At 41.9% G+C, this 17,886-nt stretch overlaps 1 protein-coding gene across 7 annotated transcripts in view; it reads right to left on the bottom strand.

Moving 5' to 3' along the window:
- Positions 1-1,560: 1,560 nt before the first annotated feature.
- PRKAG2 (protein kinase AMP-activated non-catalytic subunit gamma 2) overlaps positions 1,561-17,886 on the bottom strand; it is a 224,845-nt gene continuing 208,519 nt past the window's right edge. For 5 of the 7 annotated variants that reach the window (XM_064162855.1, XM_064162856.1, XM_064162853.1 and 2 more), the window contains 9 exons: positions 16,770-16,828; positions 14,300-14,345; positions 12,536-12,590; positions 10,900-11,026; positions 10,020-10,185; positions 9,697-9,734; positions 7,485-7,631; positions 5,069-5,162; positions 1,561-2,685 (listed from right to left, as the gene is read on the bottom strand). In XM_064162855.1, coding sequence (XP_064018925.1) covers positions 2,654-2,685; positions 5,069-5,162; positions 7,485-7,631; positions 9,697-9,734; positions 10,020-10,185; positions 10,900-11,026; positions 12,536-12,590; positions 14,300-14,345; positions 16,770-16,828 — 764 coding nt within the window. In that variant the 3' untranslated portion in view covers positions 1,561-2,653. Of the gene's footprint in view, positions 2,686-3,011; positions 3,421-5,068; positions 5,163-7,484; positions 7,632-9,696; positions 9,735-10,019; positions 10,186-10,899; positions 11,027-12,535; positions 12,591-14,299; positions 14,346-16,769; positions 16,829-17,886 lie in introns of all 7 variants that reach the window. The other 2 variants (XR_010306582.1, XM_064162851.1) reach the window with 2 other exon arrangements.

Raw genomic sequence — 17,886 nt, 5'->3', positions numbered from 1 at the left:
GGCAACAACCTGAGTTTTAATAAAATGTTATGGATGCTCTTCCAGAGAGCCCTCACAAGCCCTTTGAAGAGCCCTATGTCAAAGCTTTAGTTGCACTGTCACTGCAGCGGTGCTGCTGAGTCATTCCTACTCTCTCTACCCTCATTTACTTATTTCTGCCCCTCCCTCATGCTGGAATGAGCACTTTTGTATCTTCCTAAGGAACTGATCTGTATTAGAAATGCCTTTCATCTCTTCAGTTTTGTCTACAGCATCAGCAGTGGCACTTGTGACAGAACACACAGTGCCTCCAGAAGCACTGCTGTTTATTCATGCTGCTGGAGTTACACTGCAGCTCTGCTTTATCATAAATGCAAAGTTCTGAACTAAATTCCAGACAGTAAGGGTGGGCATTCTCTAAATATCATTCTGCATCCCTGAGGAGGCTGCTCTCCCTAGTTTTCCTAGTCCTGTGTCCAAAACACATCAACAGCACCTGTAATAATGGTAAAAGAGGAAGCCTGTCTGTGGTTGTTTGAAAACTGCCAATTCATTCTGGCTTTCTGCATACCAATTTGTGCAGTCAGGCTCAAAGCTGTCTGCATGGAGCAGGGCCAAGAGACTTTGAGCTAAAAAAATGAAGTACATAAAGTGTCTGACAGTTGTTCAGTCCTTACATTCAAGAATACCTTGAGTCTAGGGCTGAAGAATCTGCTTATGGAGACTTGTAACAGGCAGATTTGGATTGTGGTAGTCCCTGAGATCCTGCCTCCAGAAGTGGCTGCAGGACAGGCAACTGGAGCCATGTCTGAGCTTTCACAGCATTGCACCTCTGTGACTTGGGTGGAATTGGCACTGATCAGTGGCACTGATCACTTATATTCAATTTACACTTCTCCTTTACCACAAAATACACACACAAACCCCACCCCACAAAGAACAAGAGCCACTGGTTTTGATTTCTGGCGATCCAAGGGAGGTAATCAGAGCTGTGCCGATCTCAAGACAGCAGTGGCCAGCACCAAAGCCCAGGGGAGCTGTTAGGCCAAAGCAGCTATTTCAATTCCATACCATCTGGAACTACAGGAAGAGTCAATATTTACCCAGTTAGAGCAGGTGCTGGAGAAGTCTTGACCATGTTTTTCACAGAATGAGAGATAAATGAAGAGCTAAATTCTAAGAGAACAGTTTCCATCATGAACTATGGCAATATTTTTATACATGAAAAATGCCAGTAAGAAAAAAGGTCATGGATTTAGTTCCAAATTTAAACTGAGCAAGTGAAAAAGTTGTGATGAAAGGGTTCTTCATTGCTATGAAACATCTCTCACTCTATGAGCAAACTGAAAAGCCAGCAACCTTTTACCTCAGTGCATGGACATGGAAACATAATGGATTGGTCTCACTGCAGTATCCAGGCTAGAAAGACAGTGCAGAGCAGCCCTGCCTGCATTATCACATTAGCAGATGCCACCCCTGAAGTCAAAGAGAAAGAAGAAAACTGCTCTACTTCAGTCCACGCTCAAAGTGCACATACATTTACACCTGCAGAAGCACTTGCAAGAACCGCTAAAACCAAACTGATGTTGTAGGGTTTAATTACTTCCATCTACAGGAATCTACAGTTATAAAAGTCTCATTTCTCAAGCTTTACAGTACATTTACATTAGCAAATACCCCACAGCTTTCCTCTCTCCTCCACTTCTGTACAAATCATATACAATAAAAAGGTTGGGGGGTTGGGGTTGGTCATACAAACATTGGTTTACACTTCAATACAGATGAAAACGCTGTTCTCTGGCACCTCGCTTCCTCCATGGTGCCTGCGTATCACAGCACTGAGCGCTTCCCATCCATGCCTCTGCAATCTTCGGCTCAAGGAATGCAGACTGATCTACAGGCCACAGCTTCTGCAACTCCAGAGATTTAAATAATGAGAAAAATCTACCGCTTGTTTGTATAACAATCAACAATTTATTAATGGATATGGTGAAATCTTAGCTATCCACCAAAGATGTGTAAAAAATCGTCATGAAAGTAAAAATAAATAAAGCTGTTTTTAAAATCAGTCTTGTTTTACATCTCAGTTCAGAATGCAACATTTAACACAAAACTCTCATTGGAGGTTTAAAGTCTATCAATGTTCAAATTACAGCTTTTATGACAAATCTGATGAGAACTGAAACTGATTTGGTTTTAGGTTTAAAGACTTTCACATTCAAATACAGTGTCTCATTTAGCACAACACTTCCTTTGACAGTGATGGGCAACAGTGATGACATATTGCTGTATTTTGACATAAGGCACTATGATATGAATATGCCATACACTTGCCTTATGTCACATATATCCATTGCTGACCAGTGACTTCTGCCAAATACAAAATGAAAGAGTTTCAGAATACAGTGCATTTTAATGAAGGACATCATGTGAAGTCTTCCAGCAAATGTTTTGAAGACGTTTTGAAATACAAGCCTACATTTGAACATAAGCTTTTGTCATGCTGCTTTTTTTGTGACATCACTGGGGGGAATAGACTCATCATCCATCACTAAGTCCCAATACACATCCTCAACCATCCTGCTCTCTTCTATTGCAGTCACTGTTCTTGAGACAAACTTGACCCAGAAACCTTGTTCAAGTTCTCCTGCAGCAGTGGACACATTCACAGCAGTCATTCGCTTTCATTCTCCTTCTGTTTGGCACCTGTCAAGAGAAGAGGAAAGCATCTGTGATTTTCCTGTGCACACAGCTTGGCTTCTGGAAAACCACTGCTCATTCTGAGCACTGGCACTCTGCCTGACTCTGTTATCAGAGTCGTAGTGCTAGATACCACTTACAGATTGCATAATGGAAGTGTTCATGAGAAAAGAGTGAGGAAAGCTTCAGGACCAGCGCTGCCTCTACCTTCATTGGCAGGTAGTCTAAAGAACTCTTCTGGGAAGTTACTAGAAGTAGCTTTGAAAATTCTCACCACCAAAAAAAAGAAATTATTTTAAAAATAAGCCCAGCCAAAAAGGCAGATCCCAAACCTGTCCAGCAGCTCAGGAGCCTCCTCATCGTCATAGCCTTGAAACCAAAGTCCTGCTTGAGAACTAAGTAATGAGAGTTCGGTTTAACTACACTGGGTTGATGGACCCATTTTTCCTGGGCGAGATCCAGGAGACCTTTGCAGCAGGACTGCACAGCATCTTGCCTCTTCTCCAAATACTCAAACTAGCCACGTGGTGGGAAACAGCCAAATCCTGTGGTGAGTTTGGCTTCAGCATCCCACTTCAGAGAGTGAGAATATCTTGCCAGCAACCTGGAGTTACTACTTCTAATGTATAATCAAACACTGAAGGATTCATCAAATATAGCCAGATTTCACATCATAACTGACACTTTTCTCCCTGTTGTAGGCTGGTCTTAATTCCTGTCAGTCAATGTTTTCATTGTAGCCTGTGAAGAGAGATGGGGACAGTGTTGGGGTATGGTTTATCTTGGTGATCTTGCACAACCACATTAAGAGGTTCATCACACTCTGGACTCTACAAACAAGACCTATGTGGCAGACATCCTTGCTTTAGAAGACAAGTCCCAGTCTAAAATCAAGCAGTTGCCTGTGGAACTCCAACCTAATACCTAACTGCTCTTAAAAAATGCCTTCCTTCACCTCATCTCTTCCAGTGGCATAATCCACACCCTCTGTTGCTGCTCTAGGCCCTGTACTCAGTACTAGGCTCTTTTGTGAGACAGTTCAGTGTGCAAACAAACAACTCTGCAGCTTTTTGCTGCATGGATTTTGCATTAGATCAACAATTTAAAGCAGCTCAGAGTGCCATGAGTGTGGGTGTTACTACACACTAAACACTAGGAACACATGGCCCAGAGTATGGGAGCAGGAGCTGCCCTTCTGAATTACAGCACTACTGAAAACTCTGTCATTCCAGTATGGCAAAGCTTTTGGTTGGTCAGTATCCAAACTCCAACAAACATTGCTCCATTAACAATAATTCTACTACTCCCTTTGATAATTCTATCCTCCAGTCAGGAGAGAAACTACCTCTGCCTGTTTGTACACCTCCCTCTTGGGCTGGACACAACCCCTGCCTTCTCCTAGGCCATGAGCCCACTGAACCCAGGCCTTTGGGTCCATTCCTCCTGCTCATACGTTTCACAGAAAGCTGGGTTACTTGCTCTCAGGTCACTAAAAAGGAACCAGGTGCACTGATGTAATACCTCCAAGCAGTATCACCCATTACCTATTTCAGAGGAGAAATCTTACTAATTTAAGAAGCTAATTAACTTCTTTTCACCAAGACTTTCCCATTACTGAGTTGTCTGCCAGTAAGAGCTCCCAATGAAGCTCACGATCAGACTTTTTCTGAAGGACACATCCAGCTCTGTTTGCTTAGTTTGATTTTTAAAGGTTTTTCTTGAGACAAAACTATAATCTCTGAGACACTTTTTGTCTTCCTCACAAAGCCAAAAGAAAAGAAGGCTTTTCTTTATTTCTCGTGGCACTGAAGTCATTTACATGTTCCAAGTGAAGGTACAGCTAAGAACAAAGCAGGTTACTAACCTGGGCAAACCTTGAAAAAAACCCCAAAGCCGAGAGAACGCCAAACAAAAACCACAACACACCCCCACAACACAATAAAAACCCCAAGACACAAAACACCAACAGAGAAAAAAAGAAGACCCAAACCAACTGCCCTCAACTAAGCAACATAAAAGTACCAGAAATAAATATATTGCTGGACCCTCCTGTTATAAGGAGCCAGACCACGTTTAGTAACACACTGGAGCATTCTACTGCAATAACACTGGTGGCCTGGGATGCAGTCTCTGACAGCTGTGCCAACCAGAACCCACAGCAGAGCTGGACAACTGCAGGGCTCCCAGGAAGCAGTTTTGCAGAGCCAGTGGAGAAAGCTCAGCTACATCCCCACCAGGAGCACTTGGGCAGAGCACAGACATCCAGGAAGGTGGGGAAGGGGCCCTGTTAAAGATGCCCATACACAAAAGGTTCAGCTTCATCCCAGATCTCCCGCTAAAGCAGAGACAAGTGTACATGCTGCCAAATTACTTGGGTCAACAGCCATACCTGCTGGTGTGAGTACCAGAGCTTGTAGAATGTCAGAAAGGGAGATGATACCCACAATGCTATCTGCTTCATTCACTACCACCAAACGATGGACCTGAAAGCAAGGAAAATATTTTGAGAGATATTTGCCCGATGTAAAGTAATACAGGAAAGAAAACCAAAGAGATCTTAAAGTAACAAAAAAAGAGAACGGTTCAAAGTGCTAGCAATGCCAAGCACAGAATGGTCTGAAATGGCTGAAAAGACCTGAAAAGGTCCAACCAGAAGGCAGGAACACCTTCCACTAGATCGGGCTGCTGACAGCCCCACCCTACCCAGCCTTGAACACTTCCCAGGATAGGGCATCCACAACTTCTCTGGGCAACCTGCTGCAGCGTCCACCACCCTCACAGTAAAGAATCACTTCCTAGTATCTGAGCTAGATCTCCCCTCTCTCAGTTTAAAACTGTTATCCCTTATCCTATCACTACAGTCTCTGACAAAAAGTCCCTCCTCATCTTCACTGTATAGGCTCGTTAAGCCTTTGAGTACTGGAAGGCTGCTCTAAGGTCTCCATGGAGCCTTGTCTTCTCTAGGCTGAACAACTCCAACTCTCTCAGCCTGTCCTCGTAGAGGAGCTGCTTCCAGCTCCCTGATCTTATTTGTGGTTCTCAGTGCAGACATGCTTGCCCTACATAAAAACTAGTGCATGTTTAAAAAGCACACAGCTATCTGACATGGCAACAAAATCAGATTAGAAGTGACAGCTCAGCCAAGATCTAGGTCTTCAAAACACTTCTGCTCTCAGAAAGCAGCACTCACGTCAGACTTTTTACCCAGCTTCCAGGCTCTGTCCAACTCAGCCTGTGATCTCAAAAAGTAAATAAAATGAGGCTTCCTTCTGAAAAATATTTTTCAGAGGCAGAGCCCTAAAACTTGTTTTATCTTGACACATGCAGGTTGATTTTCACTCCTTTTTTCTCACAGGGCTACACAACTAAAAGCAAGTGCCAGGTTGGTTTTTAAATCCTTGTGCAACATCCTTCATTTGGCACGAAAGAAAAAAGTTTCACCTTATCTATGTGAATTCCCTCCAGTGTTAATAACCACAGACACAGCTTGGAACAAAGATTTATCAACAATAAGACTCTCTTTTTAAAGAGAGATGTTAATTCATGGTTGAGGTCAACCACTCCATTGATAGATACAAGTAAAGGGGAGCACATTAGGGTGCTTGAACATTCAATACCTGCTGCCTGACACATCAAGGGAAGAAAAGGGTGGGGGAAAGGGAGAGACAATTGTTGCATTTCCCTTTAGATGCAGCTTCTTTGGTGGCTGTAGATGGGGTTATTAGCTTCTGTACATGCACACATTTAATAATTATTCTTCTCTCAGCATAATGAATTCCAGAAAAACGGACAATGTAATGATTGCATTTCCAGTAAGATCAAGCACTCGTCTGGCAGCTGAAAATAGCTTCTAGTTTTGACTGACTCATTTTTACATACCATCTCACTATGTTCAGACTGAATGAAAGGGTGGGAGTTGTTTTTGAAGCCCAAATATGTAAAGCCACTTAAGATAGCAATAGAATTATTCAAGTTTGAACATTTGTGTATTGGCAATGTTAAAACTGTTGAGTTTCCGGAAGGGAGGGAAAAAAAAAGAAAGACATAAGTAAAAATTGCCCAGTGGAGGTTCTGAGGGGTTATTAAATGGAACTTTTACTCACATCAAGTACATGCAAGCTTATGGCCTTGAAGACAAAAACTAAGAAAATCATATTCTAACTGAAGAAGCATCTAAATGGAGTCAATCACACCACAGAGATGACTTAGCTGCTAATACTGATTTTCTTCTGCAGAGAGGCGTAACAGGGTAGAAAGACCTATATACTCATTTACCCCCATGTGCACGCTCCCAGTCCTATCAAACAAGATAAACAGAGCTTCAGAGGAATGGGAAGCACAGATAAATCATTTACAGGAAAGTTAGTGCAGGCTTCTTCACAAGAATTTATTTTCAGGCCCTGTTTCACAGTATCGGTACGAAAGCAGTGCAGGACTCTGTATGCATTAACTACTTAGGCGTTTCCTAACATGACGCCAATCAGCCTAGCTGTGTAAGATGGAGTTTAAGGAATTATCTGTCTTCAAAACTGAAGGTAGGCTGGGAAGAAACTCAAGGATTTCAGAGTTCAGTTAATGTCATAAGAGACAAGTAGTTGAGCATTATTACAGAGGAGCTGTAAGATGTTTTGCACATGCCTACAAACATCTATAAAGCAAATCGATACCCAACACAGGTGGTGACGAAAAACATCCTCTCATCAAGTAATCAAAATAACTTCAAGGGAGAGAGTTCTACTGTTTACTAGTTTGGTAATACTGTTTTTAGCTTACAGTAGAGGGAAAAATAAAAGGCAAACACTCACCTCAGCCTTGACTATCCTATCCACAATGGTCTCCAGTGTTTCCAGCATACTACACTTCACAACACCTTCGAAATACTGCGAGCGGTGCTGCAGGGCTTGCGTCACTGTGATATCTAGGTTATTATACGTTTTTTCAGCAGCAAGGTTCTGAGGAGAACACAAGGCACATAACACATCTCAGTACTTAGCAATAAAATACTTGGTAAAGTAAATATTTTGGCATTGAGTAGACACACATTTCTGGTGTAAACTGAATCTATTCCAAGTCACAGCCCTTCAGCTTCGCTTTTTGGGAGCAGCCGAGCACGCAGTTAGCTTAAAAACCTTATCACCGATGGGGTTAATTGATAAACATTTTTGTGATGGGCATTAGGCCAATGTGTATGATCATGCTTTGGTATTCAATGTTTGGCTTGATATCACTTGTGCTTTTGTCATGAGCAGAAAATGCAAAGCTGAGGTTATGCAGAACTTAGAATATACATTTTTGGGTTGTTTTTCACAGGATAGGGAAGGACACTAACTGCTCTGAACACCACCCAGGAAGTAGATCTTAGTGGAGATCCCAGCAGAGAATATATTAAAGCTTTTCTTCATCTTTATTTGTGGGCTCAAGCTCCCTCTGCTGGACTGTGCTGGCACTGCCACTTGACAACAAATGTGTGTTAAGTACTATAAAAATAACATAAATTGCTCCCACTAAAAGCAATAAAAATAAGGTATTCTCAGCTTTCAACTGAAGAGCAGAACCATGTCTTATAGCAGCAAAAGCTTTCCTTTGAAGGCGAGAACACAGCAATATGTTGATAGTACTGGCACATCCTGGCCTATTGATTTTGTGCACTGAAGCAAGAACAAAGGCAGAACTGAAAACTCTAGACCGAGCAATAAAATGGAGTTATTTTTTGGCTAGATATGCTGCAATTGATCAAGGCTTTGGACTGAATTACACTGGATGTGACACAATAGTTTTGAGATGATCGTGATGACAGAAGCAGTTTTACTTAACTCAATTCCTGATGAAGGACACTAAGAAAACATAAAAAGGCTCTGCAGATTGCAGCCACTCTACACAACAACTAGTGTTACATAAAGCCATTTCTATACCATCACACCATTCCCAGGTTTCTCCCACCAAGAACCTGAAAATTGATTCAGAACCCTGTTATATCTATCAACTTTGCCAGCTGTGCCTAAAAGCATAACTTAAACCACTGGTTTAACTAAACACAGTAGCCACATAGTTTGAAGTTAAATTCACCAGTTGAATCTTGGAAATTCTCTTTAGCCTAAGATCTGACCAGGCAGCTCAGGTTTTCTTTTTGGTCTTCTTTCAAATCTGGAGCATTAGGTTGAAGCAGACTGATTAAAAAGTTGGAAGCCTCAAGAGGTCATTTCCTTTTAAGAACATCATCTCCCCCCCCATATATGAGGAGAATGTCAAATAATATCAATGCCCTACCTCCTTCCTCATTAGTAGCTGAGAACAAACATTTCTGTCCTCAAACTTCTGTCATGGTTTTATCATTATTTTATTATTTTCCTGATGCCAGTACATCTTTTTCCAAAGAAAAGACCCAGCACCTCTAAAAATCCTGTGACTCTTGAACATATGGAATGCTCTTCCTCTTGGGGTCCTTCTGCAAATGGAAAATAAAGGAAAGCCTCTCCTGCCTCAAAGTCTAAGTCAGTTACAAAGCAAGCTGAAGCTCTGAACCCACCAACTGTGAAATCTCATTGTCTTTGATGTTAGATCACTGGCTATAACTACTACTCCTTTCCTGACCAGTTTTTTTATGGCAGAACAGAGTCTTAAACAGTAGAGACTCCCAAAGAAGAAAAAGACAAGTATCTAGAAGAGACAGGCAAGAACAGTGAAGTTTTCAGTATTAAGAACACTGCTTTCAGCTCATGAAATGGCAGTGACTAGGAAAACAAAAATCCTGTCTTAGAAAGAGAAACAAACAAAAAGCCTGTGCCCCCTTCTTGTAACAAGACAGCCAGGTCTAATTTTGGGTAACATCCAGAGCAGCAGGTGCCTGTCTGCAAATGGTATTACTGGGAATAGCTTACACTAAAAAACATTGCAGTGCAAGGTGCATCTCTTTTCTTCAGTTTGTGAACTAAGGAACAACACAGCCAAACCTGACAAATTAATTTGCAAATGGTTACTGCACATACAATATTGAATAGAACTAAAAGATATACTTACTATTACATCAAATTTGGAATAAATATCTACAACTTTTCCTAAAAATAAAAAAAAGAAGTTAATGAAGTGCTCAAAATACAAAAGTTAATTTTCTTGCTTCTGTCCTTCAGACAGGTCAAGGAGGAAAGACAGGGAAAAACCAAACAACCTACACCAAGCCACTGAGTGCTTCCAAGCCTATCAGCATACATCTTGCATAAATATTTATATTCTCTTTCTCCCTCTCTGAGTTCTGCTTTATTCTTTTTCCTCTTCCCTCTACCCCACTCCCCCACATCAGTCCAAGGTTCAGCCCTTTTTGCATACAGAAACCCATCACACACCTGACTCATCCACAACAGGCAATGCTGATATCCTTCTCTCTACAAATATATTCAAGGCTTTAATGATAGGAGTGTCTGGATGTATGAAGGCAATGTTATGGTAAGTTCCTATTCCAAGTTCATCCAGATTCTTCTTCATAAAGGCAGGCTTTGGCATCTCTGACATCTAGGGAAGTCAGAACAGACGAATTTACAATGCAGCTTTGTGCATTTACACCTAACAACTGTGTGGAAATGTAGTGTTAGGCAATCTGTAGTCTGTCATCCATTTAGTTCCCAAATGACTCTCACAGATTATCTACTGCTACCAAGTTCAGATATATCTAAACCAAGCTGAGATCTAGAAGCATTATTTCTGTTCAAAGAAGCTCCAAATTAAGACTATGTAACTGTTTTTTGGTCATTCATTTTTGCAGTAACTCATCATTGAAAGCTTTTGACCCTAAGCTATGTCATTCCCCCTGAAATTGGAGAGAGAAGACAAAGCATACTATGTACACTTCCATTGCTTGCTTTGGCCTCCAAGCCATTCCTAACGTGACTAACAAAAGCTAAAGTGAGTAGTAACAATCTTGTCTCTGGGAGATGTTTCCATTTTCTTTTCATGTAGGCCAAACAGACATTCCAGAAAGGACAGAAAAGTACTCAAACAGCTGGGACAAGTCCTTGGTGTTTAAGTTTTCTTTAAATAACTAAACCCAAGTAAAGGTAATGTACAGGTCCTGCAGTAAGCTTTTATTTCTCAGTTGTCAAAAGATACAAACAACGAATGTAGAAATTTATAATGAAGTTCCTGTACTAAGACCTAAATTACTTAAAGATGTCTTCTGTGGCGGCTGAGAAGGATTCAGTTAAGCAAAGCATAACCCCAAATACTTACAAAAAGCTGGAGGAACTTGAGGATTCTTTTATGGGTAAGTATATAAAGTGCATTTCCACTGACTGGATCTATAACTGGCAATCTGTGGATTTTGTTTTTGATCAATGAATATACAGCATCAAAAAGGCTGAAAAGAAAAAGCCTACAATTAATTCTGGAGGTAGTTGTGTCAGCACACATGGATACTTACAACCCCCTGTCAACTGAGCACCTGCATCATCTTTAATGCTATAGGAAACACAGATTAAGGGGTTCAGATTAACTTTTGCAACATACGTGAGTATAGGTAACACATGTTGATATCCCAACAATATACTCATAAACATCTAAGCCAGTAGTGATCAGAAGTGTCTTTTTGTGATGGAAACTACAGCAGAAATAGTCTCCTTTTTCCATTAAGTGCTGTGCTCACAGTATCCCTGTACTCAGAATGGCTATTTCTGTTGAGGTACATCAGGAATACTGTTTTTCACTGTTCACCTCAATCACAGAATGGTTTAGGTTGGAAGGGACCTCAAAGCTCAGCCAGTTCCAACCCCCTGCCATAGGCAGGGACACCTCCCTCTAGAACAGGTCACTCAGGGCCTCATCCAACCTGGCCTTGAACACCTCCAGGGAGGGAGCAGCCACAACCTCCCTGGGCAACCTGTGCCAGTGTCTCACCACCCTCACTGCAAAGAGCACTTTCCTAACCTCTAATGTGAATCTCCCCTCTGCCAGTTTAAACCCATTACCCCTTGTCTTGTCATTCCAAGACCTTGTTAATAGTCCCCAGATTTCCTGTAGGCCCCTTTCAGGTACTGGAAGACCACTATAAGGTTTTCTTGAAGCCTTCTCTTCTCCAGGCTGAAGACCCCAGCTCTTGTAGCCTGTCCTCATGGCAGAGGTGCTCCAGCCCTCTGAGCATCTTGGTGGCCCTAACTGCAGACCTCTAACATTTTCTAGGAGGAGCATTTTTATGGATAACTACATATACCACACTAAATCAAAAGAATTATTAGATAATTTCCCTGAACGATCATTGGGGATTAGGAAAAAGTTATCTGTGGGAGATGTGAACCATTCCCACAGGCAGTGCAGATTGCACTTCAGCAACAGCCTCTGTGCTAGTCTACTCTTCATTCAAGTATTTTTTCCCCTTAGTCCTATCAAGACTAGGACAAAACAGCCAATTGCCAATGGCTGACAAACACCTACTTGAAGTTGGCTTCCTCTCATACACAGGAATTAAACATTCCAAGTCCATTACAGGGATAACTATCCCCATTTGATACACATGGAGTCAAGATGCCCACTGGTGCACTGCAGATTCCAGTCCTGCAGAAAGCACTGAACTACTCTGAAGTGCTGTAGGCTGACACAGAAACTAAGTCCCATTCTGGATTGTGTCTCCAACTGACTTGCTGTATCCTTTCATAAATGCCCTACTGCATTGTCTTTATTGCAATACTTCTATTACTGCACCTCTGACTGAAAATATCATGTCTTCACAATATTTATTGCAGGCAGCTACCATCTCAAATACATTCCTTGGATATTAATTAAATGACTTATTCATGACTTGATGGCAATTTACTGAGGGTACAGCACATCATTACTGGAGGCAATCGTTAGAGACTAAAAAGCAAAGTCCTACCTTGCATCTGGGGAGATGTTCACTAAAGGTTTAAATGTCTCTTGTAAATAAAGCTCTGTGGATAGAAAAGAGAAATGACCACTAACACTTCATAGGCAAACATCAGCTTTTCTTATGAAAGCATTTTAGGAATTCACAAAATTAAGTGGAAGAAAGACAGCAACAGAGACAGTTACTTCAGTTATTCCACCACTTAGTCACATTCATCTACTCACATTAAAAAGGTGATTTTTTCAGGGCAGGACTACAGCAAATACCAGCAGAGGTCGCTGCAATGGCAGCAAATGACCCTGCCCCAGCTCCTCTTCCCCGACTGCCTGCTGCACGGAGCACTTCTATACTGTATTTCACGGCAGGTGAGCTCTTACACATAAAGCTTCCTCTCTGCATCCAGCACTTCTGTTCACACCCAGCATGTATTGCAATTCCCAAACTGCATCATGCACTTCACTCAGGCATGGTTTGCTGCTAATTGATCAGTTCACTCAATTGGTATGGTCATCCACTCACTGCATCCTTGCTCAGCCACGGGTCCACTCCCCATGCACTAATCAACAGCACAGCCACACATACAACCTTACTCCATTTGTTTCTTCTTCCTTAAAGAGTGAGGTGGCACTAGTCTTAGAATCAGAAAATCAGCCAGGCTGAAAGAGACCTCCAAGCTCATCCAGCCCAACCTAGCAACCAGCCCTGGCCAATCAACCAGGCCACGGCCCTAAGTGTCCCAGCCAGGCTTGGCTTCAACACCTCCAGGGACAGCAACTCCACCACCTCCCTGAGCAGCTCATTCCAATGCCAATCACTCTCTCTGCCAACAACTTCCTCCTAACATCCAGCCAAGACCTCCCCTGGCACAACTTGAGACTCTGTCCCCTTCTTCTGTTGCTGCTTGCCCAGGAGAACCTGGCTACAACGTCCCTTCAGGTAGTTGCAGACAGCAATGAGCTCTGCCCTGAGCCTCCTCTTCTGCAGGCTGCACACCCCCAGCTCCCTCAGCCTCTCCTCACAGAGCTGTGCTCCAGGCCCCTCACCAGCTTTGTTGCCCTTCTCTGGACAGTATCTCAACATCTTTCTTGAATTGAGGAGCCCAGAACTGGACACAGCACTCAAGGTGTGGCCTGAGCAGTGCTGAGTACAGGGGCAGAAGAACCTCCCTTGTCCTGCTGCCCACACTGCTCCTGAGCCAGCCCAGGATGCCATTGGCTCTGCTGCCCACCTGGGCACACTGCTGCCTCATCTTCAGCTCCTCTCTCCCAGCATCCCCAGGTCCCTCTCTGCCTGGCTGCTCTCAGCCACTCTGTCCCCAGCCTGTAGTGGTGCTTGGGGTTGTTGTGGCCAAAGTGTAGAACCCTGCACTTGGCCTTGTTCAATCTCCTCCTATTGGCCTCTGCCCACCCATCCAGCCTGGCCAGATCCCTCTGCAGGGCTCTTCTACCCTCCAATAGATCCACAGCTGCTCCTAGCTTGGTGTCATCTGCAAACTTATTGATGCTGGACTCAATCCTCAGTCCAGATCATCAATTAAGATATCTTAAAGGAGAGGCAAAGTGATACATAGCCCAGATCATTCTAGCCCACATACTGTTTCAGACAAAGAAAAGAAAGGCAGCAGGAGCCAACGGAGAAACTTTTACTATTTCTACTTTCATGAAAAATTAGGTGAGACAGCCTACATCTATGATTAATTAAAAAATCCACCACTACTAATGAAAAACATCAAGAGCATACTAAATTATCAAATCAAGTAGTACACATTCTTACCCCTCCAAGTTTCTATCTTGTGCTCCTCCAATTCATAAATCTGAACCTACAACAGGGAGAAGAAAGTTTAGCCTGAAGCACTGATTTTAAAACCAACATCATTAACAGCCTGTACATATCTGAATCATTTCCTTACATTTCTTTGCAGACAATCTAACAGAGTAAGAACAGCCTGGAACAACATTTCTTGGCAGTCCTGCTCCATCTAGAGAACTATACTGGACTTGCATTTCCAGAGACAGGAAAGATCTTTTACCTGCCCAGGTTTGTAATCTAGCTCTCTTCCAGACTCAAAGGCATCTCCTTAGTAACTCACCTCACCTAAAACAAATCTTGGCAGTTCTTCCCCCAAACCATAAAAACCTTACCTTCAGCACCTGAGCTCTTAATGCTAACAGACAGAAAGATAGACATAAAAAGGCAAACCAGGAGAGACTCTCACAGCCCCAACTTCCTGATGTTCAGCAGCTATTTCACAAAGTTCTTTGCAAAAAAACTGTATAACCTCCCTACAGCAGCTCCTTTGACCTTGCTAATGGTTTGCTGCAAGTGTTTCAGAAGTGATGCTACCTTTCACTGAAGGTATCAAGCTGCAAGCCAGCCGCTTGTAACACTAATTGCACTCTCTATAGCCTGGGCCAGTAGTCCCTATCAGCCCTTACACAGCTCTTCTCTGTCAGGCACCTCTGTGAGCACTACTGAAGCTGAAGAGTTTATAGGGGAAGGGTTGCAGCCTCCACAGTGTTTGAGGCTAAAGGAGACTACACTTAATGATAGCTCTGTGAAATTAGCATCCTTTGAAGAGTATAAAAGGAATGTTAAACTGATGTGCTGCAATTGGACTAATCAAATACTCTATTTTTGGCTGACACAAGAGATACCTACACAAGTCAGCCAATTTTTGGGAAGCTTGCCAAAAGGCAGTTAAGACAGCAAAGTGCAGTTCTGATCACTTCAGTACATCTTCTGAAGAATAGGAGACCACTTTAGATGTTAGGAGATAAGGCTAAATCTAGGTCTTGGATCACATACAAGGGAGAAACTACCTGGGTGTGCCACATCAGTCACTGAAAGGTATTATCTAGCAACATGCCTCATGCTGTACATGTCATGATGCATTTAGAAAGAGTAACTAAAATTACCATAGGTAAAATTATGCTGAAAATATGATAACTAGAGTGCACCCTCATGAACGTCAGTTTAATAATCTATCAATCACTGAAGTCAAACTCTGGCACTCCAACTATTCCTCCTTCCTGCTGCCACTTCTTTCACAGCTATGATATAGGATATCAGGCAATGCAAACAGGACCGAAGCAGTTAGGCCCCAGGTACAGTTACATGGAAAAACTGGAAGTGTTGAGGGTCCTGTAGCCTTTATCAAGAAGGAAGGACAGAGCAGCACACTGCTGACAAGAATTTCACTGTAAGTTAAAAAAACAACATGAGCTTTGTGAAAGGCCAAATACTTCAGCTGTCTGCTTCACCAGCTGCTCTTGACTGTTCAGGTAGTAAACACAGTACATGTTTTAATTGGTAGGGGGGAACTGTGATTTGACAGGAACAAGAAAGGGATGTAAATGTACAGAATTCATCACTGCCAATGGGAATTTTAAATTGCAGCTAATTGAAGCCAACAGATCTCCAACTGATTGTGCAATTCAGCCATCAACTAAAATATTTGCATATATTTAACTAGTTTCAGTTGTTTACTCCAGGAACAGAGTAGCCTTTTAATGCACCCAGGCCTCATTAGCTAGCATGGTGCTGAACTCTGCACATGCTTTTCAGAGTGGCTCTGCCACAGCTATGAGACAGAGATGTTTATAGGAACACGTGAACCCCACACAGCTAGGTGCCAGATCTTCAAATACAGTGAACTTTTGCATATCATTTATTCTCCCCACATACTTTGTGGTGGATATCTGCCATTTATATAGAGCTGATTACCACTGAAATATGTGCTTTGAAGCAACCTGGATACACATAAATACAGCAATTAATGATCAAGTATTTGCCTTCGTACTTCTTATATCACATCTAGTTTCACTAAGCGTGTCCAGCCAGGACCTTCACCCCAAAAGCATTATCCATTGCTTGCAACACCAAGTGGAGTCTCATATCCAAAGTGAAGGTTATCATTATGGTAAGCACCACACAAAAAAACCAACAAATGGTAACAGTTATTAAGAGACCTCCTCATGTTTATACATGTAGAACTGAAGCAGACAGATTATGTTACCTGCCACAGCAACTAGTACCTTCAAGGCTACAGCTGGCAACTGAGCCCAGGTGCCATTCTGATACCTGCTCACAAAGCCATCTTTTCAGTCACTAAGCCACAGAGAGTATACCTGTAACACAGCTAAGCTTCCACAGACTCAATCTAGTAACAGCCATCATCAAGCTTTCAGTTTGATATTTCAGCCTCTCTACTGTATGACAAAGTGTAGCTTAACATCATACTTACCATTGGAGACTTATAGTATCTATGCAGTATGTTAATGAAATCTGTAATTGTTAGCATTCCTGTAAAAAGAGATACAGAAAGAAAAGTTGTTCAGGTATGCACTCAAAAAAGCTGAGATCTAGATTTTTATTCAGAATATATAATTTAATGAATATTAAATCTGTGCAACATACCATTGGTGTTGGACTGAACAAAAGTGGAATTCCTAAGCTATGAATATTCACTTCCACACTGACACAATACTTCAGTACAGAAACAGATGTCTGAACTAATATTCAAAATTAGAACCTATGCACTTCTCTGCTTTCAATAGGACTCAAAGAAAACCTTGAGTCCAGACTGCATCTATCCCCAAAAGCATGGACAGAAAAGAAGGGGGTTAGGACATCCCTAAAGGCTAGAGATCTAGGCTTGCCTTGTCTTTTATTTTCAATTTTATTCTCATCATGGACTTGCCAAGCCAGGCAGATTCTCAGACTCAAACTAAGCAACAGTATAATCCATTTTCTTCTACATTGCTAATTGAAGAACCTCATTCACTTATTACCACAGTAATCCTCAAAGCCTGTATTGAAATGCTAGCCTTCTTTTTAAAGGATATAGCATATCCATACCATTGATGGATGGTTCAACAACCAAACTACATAATATTTATGATTAGTTTAGTTAACTGGAAACACTAAATTTTTTTGAGCTTTCAAGTTCTACATTTAAGGAGAGGTAATAAAAGTAAGTAATGGGGAAGGGAAAAAGTAATCTGGACATCAGCTTTAAATCACTACAGCTGAGCTACAGATACAAAAGGAAGTTAAACAGAAAAGACAGAAACAATTCCTACACTGAACTGCTCTTCCACCCTTGGATTTGAAATATTTTAACAAATGCTTTATAAAGTATCTCCTGTCCGTTTCTAAGAGCCTTCAACCTACACTCCAGGTCACGAGAAGCACAATTTTAACCACCACTGTGACCTGATTTTCTAACTGCAACAAAGACCTCGTTTTGGAAAATTATTGTTGTGACAATTGATTACATGACTTAAAGCAATATATAGAGCTAAGGTCTTTCTCTCAGTATGGGACACATCTGCAGTATTCAACACTGGTTCTGGCATGTT

The sequence above is a fragment of the Pogoniulus pusillus genome, chromosome 23 (genome assembly GCF_015220805.1).
Source record: "Pogoniulus pusillus isolate bPogPus1 chromosome 23, bPogPus1.pri, whole genome shotgun sequence".
NCBI lineage: Eukaryota > Metazoa > Chordata > Aves > Piciformes > Lybiidae > Pogoniulus > Pogoniulus pusillus.
The sequence above is the reverse complement of the archived record's forward strand: the minus strand, read 5'-3'. Positions and strand labels throughout refer to the sequence as shown.